General features: G+C 41.5%; 1 protein-coding gene across 1 annotated transcript in view; it reads right to left on the reverse strand.

Moving 5' to 3' along the window:
• The window catches only part of LOC102237391 (protein sidekick-1), a 487,074-nt gene extending 475,581 nt beyond the window's left edge, over positions 1-11,493 (reverse strand). The window contains exon 1 of the mRNA XM_023333436.1: positions 10,335-11,493. Within this exon, the coding sequence (XP_023189204.1) occupies positions 10,335-10,434 (100 nt within the window). The 5' untranslated portion in view covers positions 10,435-11,493. The remainder of the gene's footprint in view (positions 1-10,334) is intronic.
• Positions 11,494-22,491: the final 10,998 nt, after the last annotated feature.

A 22,491-nucleotide genomic window follows, 5' to 3' on the forward strand; every position in this document is an offset into this window, starting at 1 on the left:
TAACTCCTATATTAGCGTATCAGCAGAGCTTTAAACAATCTGCCCTTCAGTTCAACCTTATATGTGGAGACACATTGTTGATATTACCATTATAAAATAACTTGCAATTAAGTATTGGCAAAGCTCAATGTAATTTTCACAGGTGGCGGAACATTATTGTCAACAGCTGCTCAAAGTAACTAAAAAGATTCTTTTAATGTAACTTAGTTACTTTCCAAATCAAGTAATCAGTAATCCGATTAAAGTTACTTTTTCAAAGTAACTATGCCATCACTGGCATCACACAGCAATGGGTTTGAATCCTGCTGTTAGCTTTTGTCCTTTCAGTGTGCAACCAGATGTTAGACACAATTGGCAGTGTAGTCACACTGCCCGCCCAGTTCCTAACTGACAAAAAATACAAAAATGTTCAGACTGGAATAACCGATGGATTTTATGTACAAACTTCACGCTATATATAGCCCAAACAAAATAGGTCAAATTAGATAACCTGTCATCTTCTGATTATTGAAAATAGTTAGTTGCCTCTAACTAGTTCACATTTAGAGGGTACACACAGTGAACAGGCAACGAAGTAAATTATATTAATAAAATTTTTTCACCTGTCTGTGAAATTCTCAATAAAGGCCAGTGCAAAATGCTTTGCCAAGCCGGTTCTGTTCATATTCTCCTTAGCCTGCGGAGTTCATAAACATGTTTAATGGTCTGGCTCTTTGGTGTCAGTTGGCTCCACTAACAATCAGTAATATAAGAGTAAAACGAAAAAATTTGTGCTTTGTGAATCTGCCTTGTTCCAAAACAGCGAGCACAGCAGGGAGAAAGCTGCAGTGAGCAGGGAAGTGAAAGGCACACCCACTGAACCTGCAGCGAGTGGAAACAGTGCTGCATTCATACATAATTCCCCACTGTGGCACAACAATGTAAATCACTGAAAACACTCCACAGTTATTCAGAAAAAAAGCATCCAAATACACACAAGACTATATAATTTTAAAAATATGTAAAGTAAAAGACAATAGAATATTGATTATGTGCAATGTGTAGGGCATTAAAGAAAATTACAAATATACTTGTAGTGTTTTTGAAGGAATATTTGTTTTTTTGTTTTGTTTTTTGTTTTTTTTGTCGTTTTTTGCAAAAAATATACTCTTTGACAGCAGACCCATTATTGAAATGTTGATTTATTTCAGAAACTTTATCACTAAGTGAAGCATATTGTATAAAAAATTTACACACATGTATGTTTGAATGCCTTTATTTTTGTTAATTATGATGATTTTCCACTCAGTCTGTTAAGAAGCAATGTCTTTTTTTCTAAACTTAGTTCTCGAGTGTGTACCACACAACACCTTTTGTTGAGATGTTTGTTACCTCATGGATGTGTCTTTTGTGGCAGCCATCTTGGGACCCAGCTAAAGATGAGGCCTGCCTAAAACCCAGGTCTTTTATAGAAAGTGCAGTGAAAAGAGCTGGAGTTGTCATTGGTTGACGCTTAAAGTAGTAAAAGAAAATAAAAGTGTCATAGATTGCACATTTCCATACCTGGAGAGGGTAGTGATAGACCTCCCCAGTCAAGATATGCTTCTCAGTGGCAAAGTTCAGAATTACCAGCAATCCGTTGTACAAATTGAGCAGGAAAATGTTAATCAACTGACGGCTTATTTAGGTACTAAATAGTGAAACAACAAAACAAACCAGTGCCACCTACCCAGGTGCTGTTGTTTATCAATAATGAAAATATTATATATTACCCTGAAAATATTACCCTGCAGAAATAAATTGTACAGAGTTGCTACTGAAAACATCTGCATGGACCAGATTATTGTTTACAACGTAAATGTTTTATATGCAAAACATCCATGTTTCTTTTGAAACGTAACTTATTTTAGTATAGAATGATCCTTTATTTGTCTCCCTGTGGTACAATTTCCTAAACTGTTCAACAGTAGTAGATTTGCCTCCATCAACAGGCAAATGGAGGCACTCAGTGACACACTACAGAAAGATAAACAGATATAACAAAATACAACTTACTCAAAGGTACACACTCCCATATAGGATATTAGAATAGAAATATCCTTTAATATCCTAAAGCACCAAAATTCAGGTGTACCAGCACATATATATATATATATAAACAAACAAATAAAATGTATATAATGTTTATTTTATAAGCAAATAAAATTTATTTACATTATTTAAATAATACTATCATTATTAGCGTTATATAACATGAAGACTATCTTTTGGGAGACACCTATTCATTTCCTATCAGAAACACACTTCCTGATTACATCAACAAAACTTTAAATCTAAATCTTCCAGGTACAAGAATAATTTGGGGTTAATCATGCTGTATGCTACCATCTTTCTGCTGATAGCATACGTTTCTATAAAATAAAAATGTCATAGGTTGCAAGAAAAAGAAGTTCAATGTCCAGACATACAAAAGTCATCCGAGTATCACTTTTCGGAAGCCTAGAAAGCTGGAATTCATTAAAAGGTTGTGCTGTATGGACAATGATAATCAGTTAGACGATGTTTTCCGATTCACTCTGTAGTCACAGCAGCACAATTAAGCTAGTTTGCTTTTTCTGTTTGACACTGATGAGAGAGGACTTGTGTTTGTGTGTTTATAACAGTGTGAGCTAGTCTCTTTGATTGGGTTTTGACATTAAGCACAAAGACTTTCTCAGCACTCAGATAAAACCATCAAAGGACCCTTTTGTGTGACGTCAATTCACTTAAGTATGTCCAGGAGACCTATCAGCACCAAGCTCAAACTTAGCCGAGCCAATGGCATGCCTCATATCAAATCTAATCACACAATGAAAGATCAACAGAGGTCGGCATTTCTCTGAAAGACAGGGTTACTCCAAATAACCATTAAAAACTTCAATAAGAACCCTGTACCTCTGAATACACTTTTATTATGAAAACTATCAACACTGTAAGAGCTGGAATGAATGATACATTTTTATTGACACCTTCGGCAAGGTTAGCAATTATGACAACAATCTTTATTTTTTAGTTATACTTTAGATGCAGACCATTATCACCATGCCCATTAGCAACCAGAAAAAATGTTTCTTCATTCATTTCAAACCTAATGGTCATAAAGACTGCTGTGAACTTCTGACTCTAGTCAGCTCAATGTTTTCATGTGTACCTGAGGCTAATGTTACAGTACTCAAGACCGGTCTTGGTCTCGACACCACTTTTTTATGGTCTCGGGCTCATCTCGGACTTGACTGCATATGGTCTCGGTCTTGTCTCGCTCTCAGGCGTTGAGGACTCAGAATTTTATTTCAAGGCCAGGTCAAGACCACAACTGTAAAATTATCACTAAATTGCCAGCATATTGTCTAGGCCGTTATCTTTTCAGGGATGGCACAAGACCTCCGCAGATGGTGGCACAGAGATGGAAGCTAAGCAGAATGAATAGTTTGAATTGATAATGATATGAAATTTATTTCAGCTGTAAGCATTTAATATCTAGGTGTTTATATGGGATGTGAATCTTTCAGATCAATTTAAGAAGCAATTTTTTATCATATTTCACATTTTATTCTGTCAAGTAGTGTGGGGCGCTAGTCTTCATCTTGACTCGGTTTTGACCTCTCTTGGTCTTGGTCTCAGACCCTAAAAGTCTTGGTTTAATCTCGGTCTCGATACACTCTGGTCTTGGTCTCAAGCTAGGTGGTCTAGACTACAACACTACCTGAGGCTGAGTTTAAAATAAAAAGAAACACCAAACAGCATTGCCAATAAAGGTAAAGCTGCATACAGAAAGTACATGTCCTTTGATCATTTCCACAATTTACCAAGTACACCAATAAACCTCACTGTAATTTTTATAAGGATTTTTTGGCTCCTTCATTTGAAAGTGAAATGACAAGAAAGTGGACTGTGAGAGAGGGGAAGATATGCAGCAAAAGTCATCAGGCCAGGACTCAAACCTGTGACAGCCATGTCAAAGCCTGAGGCCTCCATATAAGGGTTGTGCATTTCACTCCTGGACTACCACTGTGCCCAACTTCACTGTATTTTTATATTTTCAGGAAGAGTCCAGTTTATACAATGCATTTACAATAACAACCCAGCAGCTCTGTGAATACCTCATAAGTTATTGAGTGAACATTAGAGAACAAACAATATCAGGAAGACAGCAGACAGGTCAATTGAGCATCAGAAAATAAAGAGTATGAATCAATACTCAAGATATGGCCAAGACATGGCCATCTACCTAAACAAACAGGCTGGACAAGGAGCACACTAATCAAAGAAGCAGCCAAGATGCTAATAGTAAGTCTAGAGAAGCTGTAAAAATCCAAATCTCATGTAGAAGAATGATTTGATGGGATGAGTTTTAGCTGTGCACTCACAAGTTTGGCTTTAAAGAAAAATTGCCAAGAAGAATTCTGTTGAAAGAAAATCATAAAAGTAGTTTGTTCCTCAATCTCCGAGTCCAAGACCAGGGCAGGGTCTTGGGTTTATTGGTATGGACAGAAGAGATGTTGTAACTTTGGCAGCATTTACATATTAAAATAAAAGCAATGCGGTTTTATTTTAGAAAACTCATTGTGTCTGTAAACTTACCAGCCAGTGCACCATGGCATATGAGCATGGCATGTTGTTGTTTCACAAGGTTATTTGTGAAAGATGACATTTCTCTCCCTCCCTCCCAAGCACAATTTAGATCGGGCCTAAAATATCCAGCCCGACCTGGGCCAAGCCCATAGACATTGTGTCAAGCCTGATCCAACCAGACTAATTAACTCTAATTAGACTTATGAGTCTGAATTACTGCTACCAGCTTAAATGTGCGCATTAATTTTGCTGTGCTTCATACAGTCTATCTTCTGCATTTTTTTCTTTCCTTAACGGGGTAAACTACCTATTTCTCTATTTAGACTACAATAAGCAAATTAGTACAACTTTATATTGTGCATTCTTGTGTCGTTTTCGCTCTGTTTCAGGGTTATGGATCAGAGGTTCTGACCCTGTCTGACAATCAAGCATATAATTTTGGCCTGAACCTGCCTAAATATTGGGTCGGGTTCAGGTCAGACTCGGACTATAAATCTAAACTATCCCCTAAATCAACAAAGTCATCTGTGAGAGCAAGCCTGGTCCATGTTGAGCAAAATGTTTGGTACCCCTGATGCAGTGGACACAGCAAACATATTTAAGTGAGTTTTCTGAAAGTTCTCTCATGGTATGCATGTGTGGAGGAAAACTAACTATGGAAAAATACCCTGAATTTACCATCTCCACTGTGATGTAAGGTAATGGCTGAATTATGCTGCAGGTTTGTTTCTCTTCAGCAAGAATAATGAAGCAGCCAGACTCTGAAGCAGCCCGGGAGGATAAATGGAACTAAATACATGGTAATCATAACAGAAAACCTGCAAGAGACCGCAGGAGGCTTGAGACTTGGGCTGAAGTTCAACAAAAACTATATCTGCAATTGAATGGTTTAGATTGAAGTATACTGATGTGCACGAATGAACCAGTCAATGCCCAGTACTAAATTCAATTGAGTATCTATGAAAATTGTTGAAGATTATTGTTCCCATCATCCTATCTCTAGAAATTATTTTTGCAAAAATTAATGAGAAAATGTTCTGTGTAGATGTGTAAAAAACTTTAAAAACTTCATATCATCTCTCAACTTCACAACTATGAACTACTTTGTGTTGGTCGATCATGTACAACTCCATAAAAATACACTGAAGGGTGTAATGTAATAAATTGTAGATGACTTTAAGGTGTATACAACCTTTACAAGCCGCTGTAGCTTTTCATCCACCATCTGCACTATTAAAGACGGCACTGGATTTTATACAAAGTCTCTCCTAATGTTGAATATGCATGACATTTTTAACACTACACCGACTCACACCGAAGACCAGGTTTAGGTGCAGTCTGAATCTTTTCTGGAGATGTGAATAAGTCAAACAGCTGTGGAACAGAGGCCACTCTGTGACAGAGAGGGAGTGTGGGAGGTGGAAGGGGCAGAGGAGTGAATTATGAATAACGAAGGAAGAGGGTGGAGAGGTGAGCAGATAAGTGGTGGAGACTAGGAAAAGTGGCAGCAAAGAGACAGCAAAATGCTGCCGTCACTTAACTCTAAAATGAAAGATCGATGAGCTTATTTAAATGTGCTCCCAGAGACGATGAGTTGGCTCATATAAACCCTCGAATTTATGAGAAGGGGTGTGGGCATCGATTGACTGTGAGAAAGGGGGGAGGTAGCAATAGAGGCAGAGGGAGGTGGGAGGTGAGAGGATCAGGAGGATCAAGCTTGCCTCATGAATTTCATCTTTCCTCTCCTAAAACCAAGCATCCTAATAAATGCGAGATGAAGGGGTCGGAACCTGGAAAATCTACAGGCTTCGATTGGTCACTTGGCAATGCTTACCATATCAATAGTCCAACTTCCTCCCCTCCCACCAGCCCAGCCTTGTCCCAAATTTGGTTCACTCATTTTCAGTTCAACCCTCCCTCACCCACATCCCAAACCACAACCCCTTCAGCCAAGACAGCTGGGAGGAGCTGGGGGGATTTAAGGGTGGGAAATGTGTGTGGAGGAGCCAGAGAGTTGTCAACTTGGGTCTGATGGTGAGACCTTGACATTAATGGGAGAATTGAAAGAGCTGACTCTGCAGCCACAGGAAAAAGAAGTGAGGGACAGGGGAAAAGCAAACTGTGCGACAAGAGGAAGGAGAGGTAAGGGAGCAAGTTTTGACACACACTGAGGAGTTGTCATATAATCATCATCATCGATTAAACTGCAGGCACAGCTTTCTGAGTGACAGCCATGGCACACCGCATTCCCACCTTTCACTGCCAATCCATCCCTGCTAGTCCTCCCCAGTCTCACATAAGCAGAACACATTTTCTCCACATCTCCCAAAACATTACACCCCCACTTCTCTTTCACACAGACATTCCTGAAACCCACCAAACCCCCTGCCCACTTTTTCCAAAAGCCTCCCCCTCCCTTCCCACTACGCCATCTGTGACCCACAGAATGGCTTGCGTGTCGACACCCAGTCTGACCTTTTCTGTGCTTTTGTTTTGCCACTCTGACACAGTCCTGTGAGGAGCGTGCACACATACACAGAAACATGCTGCCCTGCATCCAGCAGCAAAGCTTCCCCTGAACCGGAGCTACGAGGAAAAAAAGAAGAGTATGCACACCGATGAAGCATGGCAACTCAGTATTTCCAGCTTTGGTGAGAAATCAATATCTCATCATATCAGACTTCTCCTCTGTAGTCATATTCAACAGTTGCCACAGCCTGCAGCCACAGGCCTCACATACTAATATTAACACCTGCCTATTCTGGTCAGCTGGACCAGAATAGAGGGCAGCTTATGTTAATACGTTGTGTCTGCATGTGTTTAATTGTTTGTGCATTTGTAAACTCTGCTGCCAAATCAGCTGCTGTAGTTAAGCAGGTCGCTGATTAAGAGCATGCTTACCAGAGACTAGACACTGTTTTCAGACCCATTGGAGCACCAAATAGGTAAGTGGGAGCACTGGTCGCCTCTATAAATTTGCTTTGATGAATTGCATCTAATATTTTTTTAAATAGACTTTAGTTATGTTCCCTCCCTGTGTTTAAATTACTGATATTGTTTTTACTGAAATGTTCCTAAATATAGCAAGAAAGTTGCTGGGTAGGTAATAGTTTGGCAACTATTGTTAACAATGAATGGGCAGACAGGACATGGTGGCCAGATCTGTAAGTCAGACTCTCACAGCAGAGCAAAGTGCGACTGATTTTTAGATATTTGCCAAGGTAAATAAGATCAATGGATAAGAGCCACTTCACATCTAAGTATCAGCCAATTACGCATCTTCCAAATTTAAGAAAATCAGAGTTGATTTATCAGCTGGTCGTTATATCAGTGCACCCCTACTTTAAATTACATTTTCAAATGATGAAATATAGCATATTTGGGTCAGGATCTATTTTAAGATGATGGTAATTTTGCTGGGACTCAAAAACATGAACTAATATATCAATAAAGCCAATTTATTCAGAGCTGTCTAGCACCATTTTTAAAAAGATCTTAACAAGATCAGGCATTTTCCCTTCATTTGACCAAAATGTCTTCCACATAGCAGCTTACTGGGGTTGAACTGATAAATCACCAAGTCGATAATTTTTTTCTGAGTTGAAAACTCAGCAACATTCTTGCTAAATTTAGCCAAATTTCAGCTTTCATACGACTTTTTGGAGGCACCCCTTAACAGATCCACTCACACTTTGTGTCTTAAAACAGTATTCATTACAGCTGAAATTGTTCTGATTTTGTCACATTATAAACAAACATTAGTAAAATTTATTGAAATTTTATTTGAGAAACAAACAATAAATCTATTTAAATTTAAATATTGTAGAAGATTAGATTACAGAGAAGATTGGCTCTTTTGTGCTCTTTTGGCCAAACATATTTTTGTGTGGCAGAAACCAATGAACTCACACGATCCATTGTGAAACATGGTAATGCCAGAATCATGCTGTGGAGATGATTTTCTTTAGCAGGAACCAAAAACTTATCCAGAGACGTTGGGAAGAAAACCTGTCTTAGGCTACAAAATACTTCCTGCTTCTGAGATTCTCCTTCCAACAAAACGACAACCCTGAACATGCAGTCAGCACTACAGTGGGACGGTTTCCATCGAAGCATATTGTTGTGTTTGAAATGTCCCAGTCCTAAATCCAATTAGGAAGATGTGGCAAAACCTGAAAATTATTGTTTATTTTCACCCTTCATCTACCCTGACTCAGAAATATTTTGTGCATTAGAACTGGAAAAATTCTAAGATTTTATATTTGCAAAGCGGCCACATTTCTGTAGTTGTTACTACAACAAAAATCATGAGTGCTAAGAATCACAATTACACACTATTTTGTGCTGGTCTATCACATAAACTTTCCCAAAAATTAGCTTAAACCTTTTTGATTTAATGTGACAATGTAATGATGTGGACATGTCCTCACCAACTGTGGCCACCAATATTTCCGCCTTTTTTCCTTTATGTGACTTACAGTCACATAAAGGAAAGCGGAAAGCGGATGTGGCACTGCTGCTTTGCGGTACATGCGCCATCGAATACATGCTTTGCGGTACATGCTTTGCATTGAGTCTGGAATATCAGTGGTTGGGAAAATGACACAATCAATCAAAGAATCTGATAGAGGGGAGCAATGTTTTTCTATGAATGGTCAACGCTATGACAGCAAGGTAAGATCTAAAGGAATCACATTTCACAGGTCAGTAAAAGGTTTAAATAAAAAAAATATTATATATATATATATATATATATATATATATATATATATATAAAGTGTCAAGTAGGTTAGTAGCCTAATGCTATAGCTTGACTTTGACAACCATATGATGAACCCGTGCTGTGCAGATCAGTGTGTTTCGGTATAGTTAACTCAAATAAGGCGACCCAAATATCTACTTTCTGACAGATTATCAGTAAAGCGGGTGTTTAAATTGGCTAATCAACCAGCGCTGGTATCTTGACAAACTGGAAGAAACCAAACTGTTTATAGGTTTGTCTAGAGAGATATAGATATTTTACATATCCAAACATCAGCACTTTTCTCAGCTTTAATTTAAGTCAAAATGAATAGAAACTGGATAAGAAATATGGGGGCTACAACCATTTTTTGTGACAGATTCCTTTCATTGAGCAAATATACAGACTCATTCCATAAATTAGAATCTTAGTGAAAAGTTCCTTTTTCAGTAATCACCAAGTGAAAGACATTACATAAATTAATTAGACAACCAATGTTTTAATGCCTTTATATCTCTTAGTATGTTTTAATAGCTGCTAAAATATTTAATTTTCAAAAGATACTATTAATCTGTTAAGTCTTATCAGGATGTGTATCCTAATTTATTGAATAAGACTGTATGGTAAGTTCTGGCTTTATTCTTAGCACAAATAAGGCATCTTCCTCAACACATGTCCCCACCAACTTGCAGCACAGAGTTACAAACTTGCTTCTATGAATTACAGTAATAGTTGTTTATACCCATTCACCTGTTATGCAAATATCTGGAGTTAAATAGAAAAGAAAAGCAGAGTCTCTAAATATGTTTCCAAATTGACTGACTTTGGTGAATCATTGTGTTTTTCTAGTTGAGGGATCTTTATCTCACCTCTCCCCTGTTCTTCATGGTTAGTAATGGATTTGTCAGCAGATGCTTTCTAATATATTTTTACTGAACAAAAAGTCGTTATGTATTTATTTTCTCTCGAATGATTTCAGATGAATTAAAAACAGCTCTCTTACCTTGGCCGTGCAACATGTGGCAGCTGCAGGCGAGAAGGATCATCAGGAAAAGAGGCAGATTCCCATTCCGGGATCTCTCACGGATACCTCCCGGGTTCATCCTCACACGTAAAAGCAGTGGAGAAAGTCCGGTTTGCTCCAGCAGCTCTTCCTGCCCTGCGCGGTGTGCTGCGGTAGAAGAGTCTCGGTGTTTCGGTGCTCCACAAGCTGGCAGCGCAGATCAGGGGAGAAGATCCAGGAGTTTTCCCACACTGTCAGCGAGCTTCCCGATCCAAGCGCTCAAAAAAGGCAGGTTTTACAAAACCGTAATCTCTCACTGCGATCTAGAGAGCTTGTGAGACCCACGATGCCTCTTTTTTATTTGGATTGATGAGCAGAAAAATTAATACATTCGAGTGTGTTTATCGGCTTATTCTCTGCAACAGACCTCAAATCCGCGCTTGTTTTGATGCCTTTCGCTGGGGATTTATTGTCCTGAGGATCATTAACTGACAGCGATGCGATCAAACACGGAAACTACCCATCTGTGATCTCCTCATAAAAAAAAAACAATCTACTAATTGAGTCTGTGAATAACTCTGGATTTGGGTTGAAAAAAAATTAGATCCTGTGCCTCCTTTTAATCTCAGGTACCACTTTGCTATTTTTCCCTCTCAACTTTAACACGAGTAGTAAATTATATCCGCTCTTCCAGAGGAGGGACTCCTTCTCTCATATTTCACTTGTCGCGCCGTGATGCGCCAGCAGCTCGCATTGAACGGGAGAAATTTACGACACACGGGTTTAAAAAAATAAAAACAACACACTGCAACTTGTTTCAGTGTGGTAAAGGGGTCTGTAGACACTGAATTGAAAACAAAATAGATGTAAATACATAAAAATACAACTAGTAGGTCTGAACGTAAAAGCTGCTGCTGCGACGCCGGTTCAGCCTTCTTCGCTTTTTCCCGTCCCAGCGGCTTCCGACAAAACTACGCCACTTCAAATATATCTTAATTATTCAGTTTGTACTCACTGGAATTCTCTTCCTAATTGAAGCAAGCTTCAGGCGGTTTTTCCTCCGTCTCGGTGGAAGTCGGCGCCCTGTTTGAGCTTCGAGGAGACCGTCTGAAGCAATGTGTCTCCCACAACTGAGCACCTGCCACCCTGCTCCGCTCCGCTCTGCGCTGACTTCGGGGGTGGGCGGCGAGGGGAGAGAGAGACACAGGGAGGAAGAGAGCTTTTACGATAACAACCGGCCTTTGGATGCAAGTAACAACCTTAATAATTACAAATCTCCTTTTTATAGTGCTTCTGCCACGGTTGTAAGTTATCCCGTTCATCCTCCTTTCAGTTTTTTCTTTTCGAGTTCAAAACTCTCAAACTCAAACTTTCATTGATTGTCATCCGGCCTCTCTGATTGGTCGGTCTTCTTCCATCTGTTTCTATGATTGGGTAGTCCACGTAGGGGCAAGACCGTACTCTCGCATAGAGATTGTAATGGACAGCTTCCTAAGCCCTCTCAAATCGCGAAACAGAGATGACACTGAAGTTGGTGTCTGATTAGAAGCTCAATGACCTGGAATAAAGGGCTACTTCACTTTTTTTTAAAGAACCTGTGGAACCTTCATCAGCTCCAATTTAAAATATAAAAAAATAATAATTGACTCCCACAGATATTAGTAACTTTGACCAAGTCTTTGAGTTTTCTAAATGTATTTTTATTAATATTTGCAATATCTGAACAAGCTTGACTTCATTGTCTTTACAGATTGGAATTTAAAATTACAGCAGTGTAATTGGGGATACATCTATGCTAATAGTTGATGCAATGAGCTAGGCAAGAGGAGCATGTCCACACCTGCATGTTAGCACTTGGTCAGGCAGTGCTAGATTTTTATCTCTGGAAAAGAGGCTGGACTCCCACCCAGACTGTTCCGATCCTGTAACCCGCCATCATGCAGTTTGCCACAATTCAAACCGGACAATTTAAAAGGGTTTCTTGCAGATCAGGATCCCCTGCACCAGCATATATATGAACCCTCTGTGAGCGCTCTTTTACATGTCAAGCATAACAGCCACATCATTTGTTTGGCTCACACACACCTCAATGTAAACCTCTAAAACTGAGACTACAACTCAGCCTATCTATCTATCTATCTATCTATCTATCTATCTATCTATCTATCTATCTATCTATCTATCTATCTATTGTTAAAAAAGAGGTAATTTAACGCTAGCTTTGGACCAAACGTTTGGCTCTTTCCTCTTTAATTTGCCCCGGGATCCTCAACGAGCGACGGCGTCGTGCTAAAGTGAAACAACAACAAAGCGTGTTGACGTCACAAATCACAGAGTTTAATTCCATACAAAGCAATGAACAACAAAGCTGCAGAGGAACAGAGATATGCATTTTTCTCATAAAAATAAAGACACACAAGGGGAAGACAAACAAACATAAAACAAAGACAAAAAAAGCAAAAATTAGCGCCCGCTGTCTCTCTCTCTTGGCGTGCTCCGTGTACGTAATTTTATACCAAATAGGTGTTTCCCTATTTAATTTATGCAGCCAAGGCGTTCCTCGTGCCGACCAACTGGAAACTCCCTCAGCCCTCAGAGAAACTTGGAAACTCCCCTCATTTATGGCAAAGGTGTCTGGTTTTTGTCTAAGCAAAAGGGCGGACCACTTAGTGCTCATCGCTGTCTGGTACGGGCATCCCTGGCGCCAAACGTCTTGAGATGAGATTTCACAGACACCTCTGAAGTCTCTTCCCCCAAACTTCCTTAGTTCTCCCCATTTGAATGTAAATTTTATTGCCCTGTGTGTGGGGGAGACCCCTGCTTTGTTTGAATGTCTGCTATTCAGCTCCCACATGCTCAACACAAAACTGTTCCAAATAAGAGTGTTGGCTATACCTTTACACATGTCGTAAGATTAACTGTATTAAGCACCAAAAATAATCATTTTTCCTTAACACTATCTATCTATCTATCTATCTATCTATCTATCTATCTATCTATCTATCTATCTATCTATCTATCTATCTATCTATCTATCTATCTATCTATCTATCTATCTATCTCTTCATGAGGCAGACACCCTGTCAACTCTTAAGAGTAGGCTTGAAATGTTTTGGTTTTTTTTCATTATTGCTGATAAAACTAAGCTTATAGTTGTGATGAACTATAGGTACTGGGGTTCCTCTCAAATCACTTCTGACAATTATGACCAAGATGGCGGCGCGTGAACAACGCGAGGCTCAGCATCTCTCCAGAATCTGCTCTTTAGTGGTTTTTTATCTATTCATGACTGGACTTTTTTTTCAGAATTGCACAACGTTGCTGCACTACAGCAGACACGAACTTCTGAACCTTTGGAGCTACAATTTTGACTCTATGATCGCCGATCTCCGACTCATCCCAGAGATCTCCAGAACACCGGAGGCTGCTCACTTCTCCCGGCCGGGTGGAAGTGTATGCAGGCCGCGACGAGAATGTAAACAAAGGCGGGGTAAGCATGGAGGGATGTGAGCTAGGCTAAAGCTAACACCACATCGGCTCCCTTTACCCAGCATTTTCCTCGCCAATGTCCGTTCTCTGGCTAATAAAATGGACGAGTTACGACTATCCATCACGAGTGACAGACGGATTATGGACTCAAATGTCATGTTTTTCACCGAAACATGGCTAAACAACAGCTGCCCGGACAATGCTATCCAGCTAAGTGGACGCCACACACACCAAGCCGACAGGACAGCAGATGACTCCGGCAAGACCAGAGGCGGAGGTTTGTGCATTTATATTAACAAAGCTTGGTGCACAGACTCTGCTACTACCGAGAGTCACTGCTCACAGAATGTGGAGTTTTAATGGTCAAATGTAGACCTTATTACCTCCCAAGGGAATTCACCTCGATCATCCTCACTGCCGTGTACAACCCCCGGATGCTAATGCCAAGCTAGCCATGAAAGAACTCTATGCGGCTATTAGCGAACACCAAACCAAATACCCCAAGGCTGCTTTTATTGTTGCAGGTGATTTCAATCACTCCAACTTGAAGACAGTTCTTCCCAGATTCCACCAACATGTCTCCTGCCACACCAGAGGAGACAAGACCCTGGGCCATGTCTACTCCAATCTGGCTGGAGCCTACAATGTGACACCCCTCCCCAACATCGGACAATCAGACCATCTCTCCCTGTTCCTCACACCTCGGTACTTACCACTCATCCAACGTGTGAAACCTACCGTGAGGACAGTAAAGGTGTGGCCAGAGGGCTCAGACGCTGTGCTCCAGGACTGGTTCAGGAATACAGATTGGACTATTTTCCACCATACAGACTTGGATCAGTACGCCTCATCTGTACTGAACCATATTTCCACCACCATAGAACGTGTCACCACCTGCAAACGCATTACCATGTACCCCAACCAGAAACCCTGGATGAACCGAGACATTCGTCTCCTGCTGAAGGCCCGCAACATCGCCTTCAGGTCGGGATGCACAGACTTACAGTGCAGCCAGGGCTGAGCTGAAGAAGGGAATCAAGAAGACCAAACACCACTACAAAAGGAAGGTGGAGGATCATTTTTCTAACGCCAACCCCCGACGTATGTGGCAAGGCCTTCAGATTCTCACAGACTACAAGAACCCCAATACCACCCCCACTTCTACTGATGTCTTCTTCCTCAACGAATGTAACAACTTCTATGCTCGTTTTGAGAGAGGGAATACCACAACTGCAACCAAAGCAACTACCACCCCAGGCCAACAGCCACTGACTTTCCTCCCCACTGACGTAGGAGCGGCTCTGAGCAGGATTAAATCCCACAAGGCTGCGGGTCCTGATGGCATACCTGGACGTGTCCTCAGAACGTGCTCTGGGCAGCTGGCAGGAGTGCTGACAAACATCTTCAACCTGTCCCTGGCCCGCGCTGTGGTACTGACCTGCTTCAAGTCTACCTCCATCGTCTCAATCCCCAAGAATCCCAACCCAACCAGACTCAATGACTACCGCCCGGTAGCCCTTACCCCCATCATTACCAAGTGCTTGGAGCGGCTGGTCCTAGCACACCTCAGATCCTGTCTCCCCCCTCACACTAGACCCCCACCAATTTGCATACAGGCAGAACAGGAGCACAGAGGATGCAGTCTCTATAGCGCTGCACTCTGTCCTTTCTCACCTGGACAGTAAGAACACTTACGCCAGACTGCTGTTCTTAGATTTTAGTTCAGCATTCAACACTGTCATTCCATCACAACTCATTACCAAACTCACAGACCTCGGCATCAGTCCACTCATGTGTAACTGGTTGCTCGACTTCCTGACCAGTCAACCTCAACATGTCCGGCTGGACAACCACTTCTCATCCACCATCATCATAAACACTGGAGTGCCACAAGGCTGTGTGATGAGTCCCTTCCTCTACTCCCTCTTCACCTACGACTGCAGACCTGTCCATGGCTCTAACGCCATCATCAAGTTCGCAGATGACACCACGGTGATCGGCCTCATCAGAGATAATGACGAGGCTGCTTACAAGGGAGGAGGTAGACCGTCTGGCTGAGTGGTGCGACAAAAACAACCTGCAGCTGAACACCGAGAAGACCAAGGAGCTTATCGTGGACTTCAGGAGGAACGCTGACCCACATCCACCCATCCACATTAAGGGGACAGTGGTGGAGCGTGTGGACACCTTTAAGTTCCTGGGAGTCCACATCTCTGAGGACCTGACTTGGATGACCAGCTACTCCAAACTCATTAAGAAGGTGCATCAGCACCTCTTCTTCATGAGGACCCTGAGGAAAAACCACCTGTCCTCAGAGATCCTCACGAACTTCTACCGCTGCACCATTGAGAGCATCCTCACCAACTGTATTACAGCTTGGTACGGGAACTGCTCTGTCTCCGACCAGCAGGCGCTGCAGAGGGTGGTGAAAACCGCCCAGGATATCGCCGGGGCACCACTCCCTGCCATCAAGGACATCTACAGGAAGCGGTGTTTGAAAAGGGCTGGGAAAATCACAAAAGACTCCACTCACCCAGCACACACACTCTTTTCCCTCCTCCCCTCTGGGAGGCATTACAGAAGCCTACGGACCAGAACCACCAGGCACCGGAACAGCTTCTTTCCGACAGCTGTCACGCTTTTGAACGCCTCCTGACATAAAACATAAACTATAAGGACTGTACTCCCCTATCCTCTCATACAACAATAACACATGGACTATCCTCACACACACACACACACACACACACACACACACACACATCACGGACTGTTTTCTTCACACACACATACAACCTGTAAATTTTATCTGCCATTATTTATCTATAATCCATTCCCTAACATTCTTGTATATTCTGTATAATCTGTGCATATAGCTCCCATATTTATATTTATACACAATATCTATATCTCTTGCTATAACCCCTTATAGTCCATACATAGTCTTGTACATCTGTAAATAAATATTTATATCTCGTAGAGCACTTCTGGATAGATGCAAACTACATCTCGTTACTTGTACTTGTGACAGTGCAATGACAATAAAGTTGAATTCTATTCTATTCTATTTTTTTAATCATTACTTAAAAGATCTTGACCAGGGGTGGGCAATCCTGGTCCTCAAGGGCCGGTGTCCTGCAACTCTTAGATGTCTCCCTGGTCCAACACACCTGAATCCAACAGCTGAACCCAAGTGCAGTCAAATTCTCCAGAGTCCTGCTAATGACCTCATTATTTGATTCAGGTGTGTTGAAGTATAGATGCATCCAAAAGTTGCAGGACACCGGCCCTTGATAAGATAAGATAAGATTTATTTTTCATTGTCATCAACAGATTACAACAAGATTGAGATTTGCTCGACTCGATTTAAAATCCAGGGTATGTGTAAATACACAATATACAATATACATACAGCACATAAAAAAGATAAAGAAATAAATAGTACAAAATGAGAAATAAATAGACATCAGAAGATGGTTGCAGCGCCTGGAGGTGTTGCAACAGAATTTACATTTTTTAACAAAGTGGTGTCAAGAGCAGAAGTTCTTGCGCCTTTGAATTTAGTGCCATGATTGCCATCGGGTAAAAACTGTTTTTTAGGCGATTTGTCCTGGTTTTTATTGCTCTGTATCTCTTGCCTGATGGCAGCAGCTGGAAGAGACCATGGCCACGGTGTGAAGAGTCATTTAAAATGTCCAAAACTTTCTTGTGGAGCCTGGAAGTGTAAATCTGTTCCATAGTGGGGAGGGGGCAGCCTATGGTTCTCTCTGCTGCCCTAAGAAACCTCTGGAGCGCCTTCTTGTCCGCGGATGTGCTACTGCCGTATCAGACACACAGACCGTACGTGAGTACAGTCTCTATGGAGCAGTGATAGAAGGCCTGCAGCAGGTCCGAGGGGAGATGGTTCTTCTTGAGTATTCTCAGAAAGTACAGTCTCTGCTGTGCCTTCTTCAACAGCTCCTTGGTGTTGGTGCTCCAGGTTAGCTTGTCCTCCAACTCCATGCCCAGAAACCTGAACACTGGGACCCTCTCCACACAGGTCCCACTGATGGTGAGAGGCTGGATGTCCGTTTTGTTCATCCTGAAGTCGATCACCAGCTCCTTTGTTTTGGAGATGTTGAGGAGCAGGTTATTGACTTTGCACCACTCTGACAGCCGCTTCACCTTATCCCTGTACTCCAGCTCCCCCTTCCCACCTGAGATGAGACCAACAACAGTCGTGTCATCTGCAAACTTTATGATCTTGTTGCTGAGGTGGTTGGAGACGCAGTCATGAGTGTAGAGGGTGTAGAGAAGTGGGCTGAGCATGCAACCCTGTGGCGATCCGGTGTTCAGGCTCAGAGCAGTGGAGGTGTGGGGGCCCAGTCTGACACTCTGGGAGCGACCTGTTAGGAAATCCAGGATCCAACTGCAGGTGGCTGATTGGGAGTCCAAGGCCTACTAGCTTGGACATCAGACGTTGGGGAAGTATGGTATTAAATGCTGAGCGGAAGTCCACAAAGAGCATTCTGACGTAGCTCCCCTGCTTCTCTAAGTGGGTCAGGGCAGCATGAAGTGGCTACAGCATGCTCTGTGGACCTTTTTGCTTTGTAGGCAAATTGGAGAGGGTCCAGCTCAGCAGACAGGCCAGCGAGGATGTGACTCCGCACCAGTCTCTCGAAGCACTTCATGATGATCGGTGTGAGTGCCACTGGACGGTAGTCTTTCAGGGTGTTGATGTTGGTTCTTTTCGGCAGGGGGACAATGGTAGAGGACTTTAGGCAGGGAGGGACAGTGGCTCCAGGAACCTCCACACTGTAGCCCGGAATAAGCGAGTGTAGCCAGGTTTCCGTGAAGCAGAAGATACTGCACTCCCAGTACTCCTTCTGGGTCCTACCCAGCGCCGTGAGTTCATCTGTCCAATTTACCAAAGACCTCACGTTCCCCACAATAATCGCCGGTAACGCTGGCCTGCGCCGTCTCTTCTTCTACCTCCGCTTAACTCCAGACCCGCAGCCCCGTCGTTTAGTCGTAACTCCTCTGGAGCCACAGGCCCGTCTCCGGGCAGCAGCAGAGGCCCACATAGCGCAATCAGCCATTCACGCGAGCAAACAATGCCGCTACACCACTCGGTGAGGTTCTCCGCCACCAAGAGTATAAAAAGTAGCAGACAAACGCAGAGAACATAGACAGAACCACATCCAGCCATTGTGCCCAACTGATGATCCATGGGTTCTTCAAGCACGGATCATTAATCGGTTACAGCAAATATACACAGACAAACACACACGACGGGAGCTGCGTCTGCAGGCAGCCAGCTGCGCCGGCGCCATCTTGACGAGATGACAAGATGATTGTGTTAATGATTTATAGAATTAACAGAAATGTGATGATTTAAAAAGATGGAATTAAAGTGATGAGTGAGGTCCTGTTCTCAGGCTGTGTCGCAATAGGCAAGCTGAGTAGAGCGGGGGAGCAGGGGAGTGTCAAGGAGTACGATTGCGAAAGACGCCAGATGACTCGCAAAAAGAGGAAGTTCACATGATGTTTAACGCTGTTAGTTACGCAAGGGCTGATGGTTGGGGAAGGTTGGGACTTTCCATAGACTCATCGAACGTTCAAGGAGTCACGTATACCATCTGCCCATACACAACCATGGGCTGAGATAGTATAAAAGACGGCAGAAAGAGGAAAAAACTGCATTCCCCCATCGGCTGATGCAGCGGTGGCCTGTGACGTCATCAGCTCTACCCCAGCCAAACTCCAGACTCAACACCCGGACGTTGTTATTGTGTCTTGTCTTGTCTCTATGCTGTAACTGCGAAGTAATTTCCCTGCTGGGATGAATAAAGTACTTCTATTCTATTCTATTCTATTTAAATATGAGCCTTCCGACTGCTGAACTGTACAACAGCACTGCCACTTATAAATGTGACTTTAACATTTATAAGTAGCTGGTTTCTGAAAACCATGGGCAGCCCTGCTGTACAATTTAGTGGGGTTCTCTGTAGTCAGACCTACATAAATAAATGAAAAACTCCACAGAATTGCAGGTATCAGTGAAGGCATTATAGTCAGTATAGTGATACTATAGTGATACTGACTAAATGTGATAGTCAGTATCACATTTTGACACTTTGAGCATAATCTATTTATATATTTTTAGGTCTCCAAAATACAATAGATATAAGTATTTTGTTTATACAAATAAAATTATCCTCCTTTTTTGATGCTAAATAAGTGCAGCATCAAAAATATGATAAATTCTCTGCTGAATCACATTCACGTATTGATTACTCCATGCTAACTCGCCATTTTGCAGCATGAACAGTATTGCTCTTTTTGTTAAATGTGTTTTGATATTCTCCTTATGTTGTGATTAAAATGTCTAATTCCATTGGTGAGGAATGCACACTTTTAGGCTTCTTCTTTTCTCGCGTTGCCATGGTGAATTTTGTTATCTGAGTTCCATCTGAGGGCTTCTTCTTTACTCACACTTAACTCAGAGGTAACTTGACTCAGAATGGTGTTACCTAGTTGATATCTCCCGTTCTGAAACCGAAAACCTTCAGTATACTAGAGCTGGGTAGATTTGTTTACAGTAACTCAGTTCATTAGCCCTGCTTTCTGAAACGAGGCCTTGATGGAGCCAGCTGCACATTGTCTGAAAAAAAAAAAAAAAAAACCCCAAACGATATGCTCAAACAACTTCTTGCCATGTCCTTTGTACTTTTCACCAGTAGTAATATCATCTGTTGATCGCATGTCTTGTGTGATGCGAAAAAAAAACATCACACTATAGAAGCGCTGTCCCAAGAGTACTTTCTATAGTAGAAAAAAAGAAAACAGGTAAACAACTCTGAGTCAGTAGTGCCATCCATGGGATGAAAAGGAGAGTGCAATTTGCTGAAGCAGCAGTTTCTTTGATGCTTTGTCCAGGAAAGATACAAGGAGGCCAAGTGTATTATCCATAGTGAACATTAAGGTATTAGTAATAGCTCAGACATTGCCCCCTCCCAACAGGACAGATGGTTGTGCACTAAAACAGAGAGCCAGGTGTAGCTCTGATGGAGAGAACAGACTAGCTGAGAATGAATATAAGGTTAATGGTGACTGTAATTGCTGATAATAAATATTAGTCAGATAAAAGCAGAGTGAGAAAGAGTCATCAGTATGTCCTCTAGCCTCTAGCAGGACAATCATAACGAAAGCTCAAAATCAGTCACTGCAAGTCACTCTATTGTCACACATGTTTATGGAAGCCACAATGCAGGGGCTGTGAGGAAGAAGCAAAATAAATATGCTTAATAATACAAAGGTAGACTTATAAAAGCAAAGTCCAAGAAACCAGAAAGATGAACTAAAGAAAATGAATAGGTCCAAAAACAAACCTAAAGCAGTGAAGCAAAGAACAATAACAACCAGAGAGCTTATGTATGGAGAGAAGAGTGGAAAATGATAGTGGATGCAGATGTGAAACAGCTGTGGGAGAGCAAACAGCAGACTGGGGAGAGGTGAGTAAGTAATACAAGGGAAGCTGAACTGGACACAAAGAAACTAAACAATGGGGAATACAGATAGTAATTAAAGAGAAATGCATCCAAATGTGTAAAGAATAGAACACAATAATAAATAAACTAAGACATTAAACACAAAGAAGTGTACTGTCAAGATCAGGGGTGGGCAATCCTGGTCCTCGAGGGCCGGTGTCCTGCAACTCTTAGATGTTTCCCTGGTCCAACACACTTGAATCCAACAGCTGAATCATCTCCTAAGTGCAGTCAAGTTCTCCAGACCTCATTATTTGACTCAGGTGTGTTGAAGTAGACACATCTAAAAGTTGCAGGAGACTGGCCCTCGAGGCCTGGAGTTACCCACCCCTGTTTTAGACAGAACTTATTTCCAAATTACAGTTGACATTTGTTTGAAATCATTTAACATAAAGTGTGAGATGTTAATCTATGTTCTTCTGGGCTCTTCTTAACATGAGTCTTGAAAAGCAGAATCTGAAAGCAAATGGTGATTTTTACTTTATGTATCAGGACACAATGAATATTATTATCATCTAGCTTAAAATGCATATTTAAAAGAGTTTACTCAAAACATTTGTCCAAAATTAAGAAATTAGATACATGTTTTTTATTGTTCCTGCTCATATAGCTATATTTGTCTTTTTATTTAAAAAATGCACTTAAAGTTACAAATAAAGAAGTTACATAGTTCAATTCAAATCAATTTATTTGTGTAGTGTCAATTTACAAAATGTCTCTAGTCCTGCACTGAAGTAACACTAAAAAAAGTCAATTCAATCCTAGCATATTAGGTCAGATTCCAAGTCAAGTACATACATTTCAAATTGATGCTAATTATTAATCAATACAGTTGAGTTCCATTTATTTTGTAGATTGGTTTAAAAAGGTTACATACTAATTGACGATCATTTAAAAAGGCTGAATATTAAAAAAAGAGAGCAATGTATTCAAATTCCATTCATATAAATTGGTTAAAAGCTTTTTTCATAGGCAGTGCAGTGATAATGGACATTTGCTTGCATTGTGTTGTTGACATTGCAACAATCCCTCATTTAGCGCATGCATGCGGTGATAGTTGAAAGAAACTCTTCATGAACAGGAGGAAACTTCCACCAGAACCTGGCTTAGTATGCATGACCTTCTGCCACGACTAACAG

The sequence above is a fragment of the Xiphophorus maculatus genome, chromosome 5 (genome assembly GCF_002775205.1).
Source record: "Xiphophorus maculatus strain JP 163 A chromosome 5, X_maculatus-5.0-male, whole genome shotgun sequence".
NCBI classification, from domain to species: domain Eukaryota; kingdom Metazoa; phylum Chordata; class Actinopteri; order Cyprinodontiformes; family Poeciliidae; genus Xiphophorus; species Xiphophorus maculatus.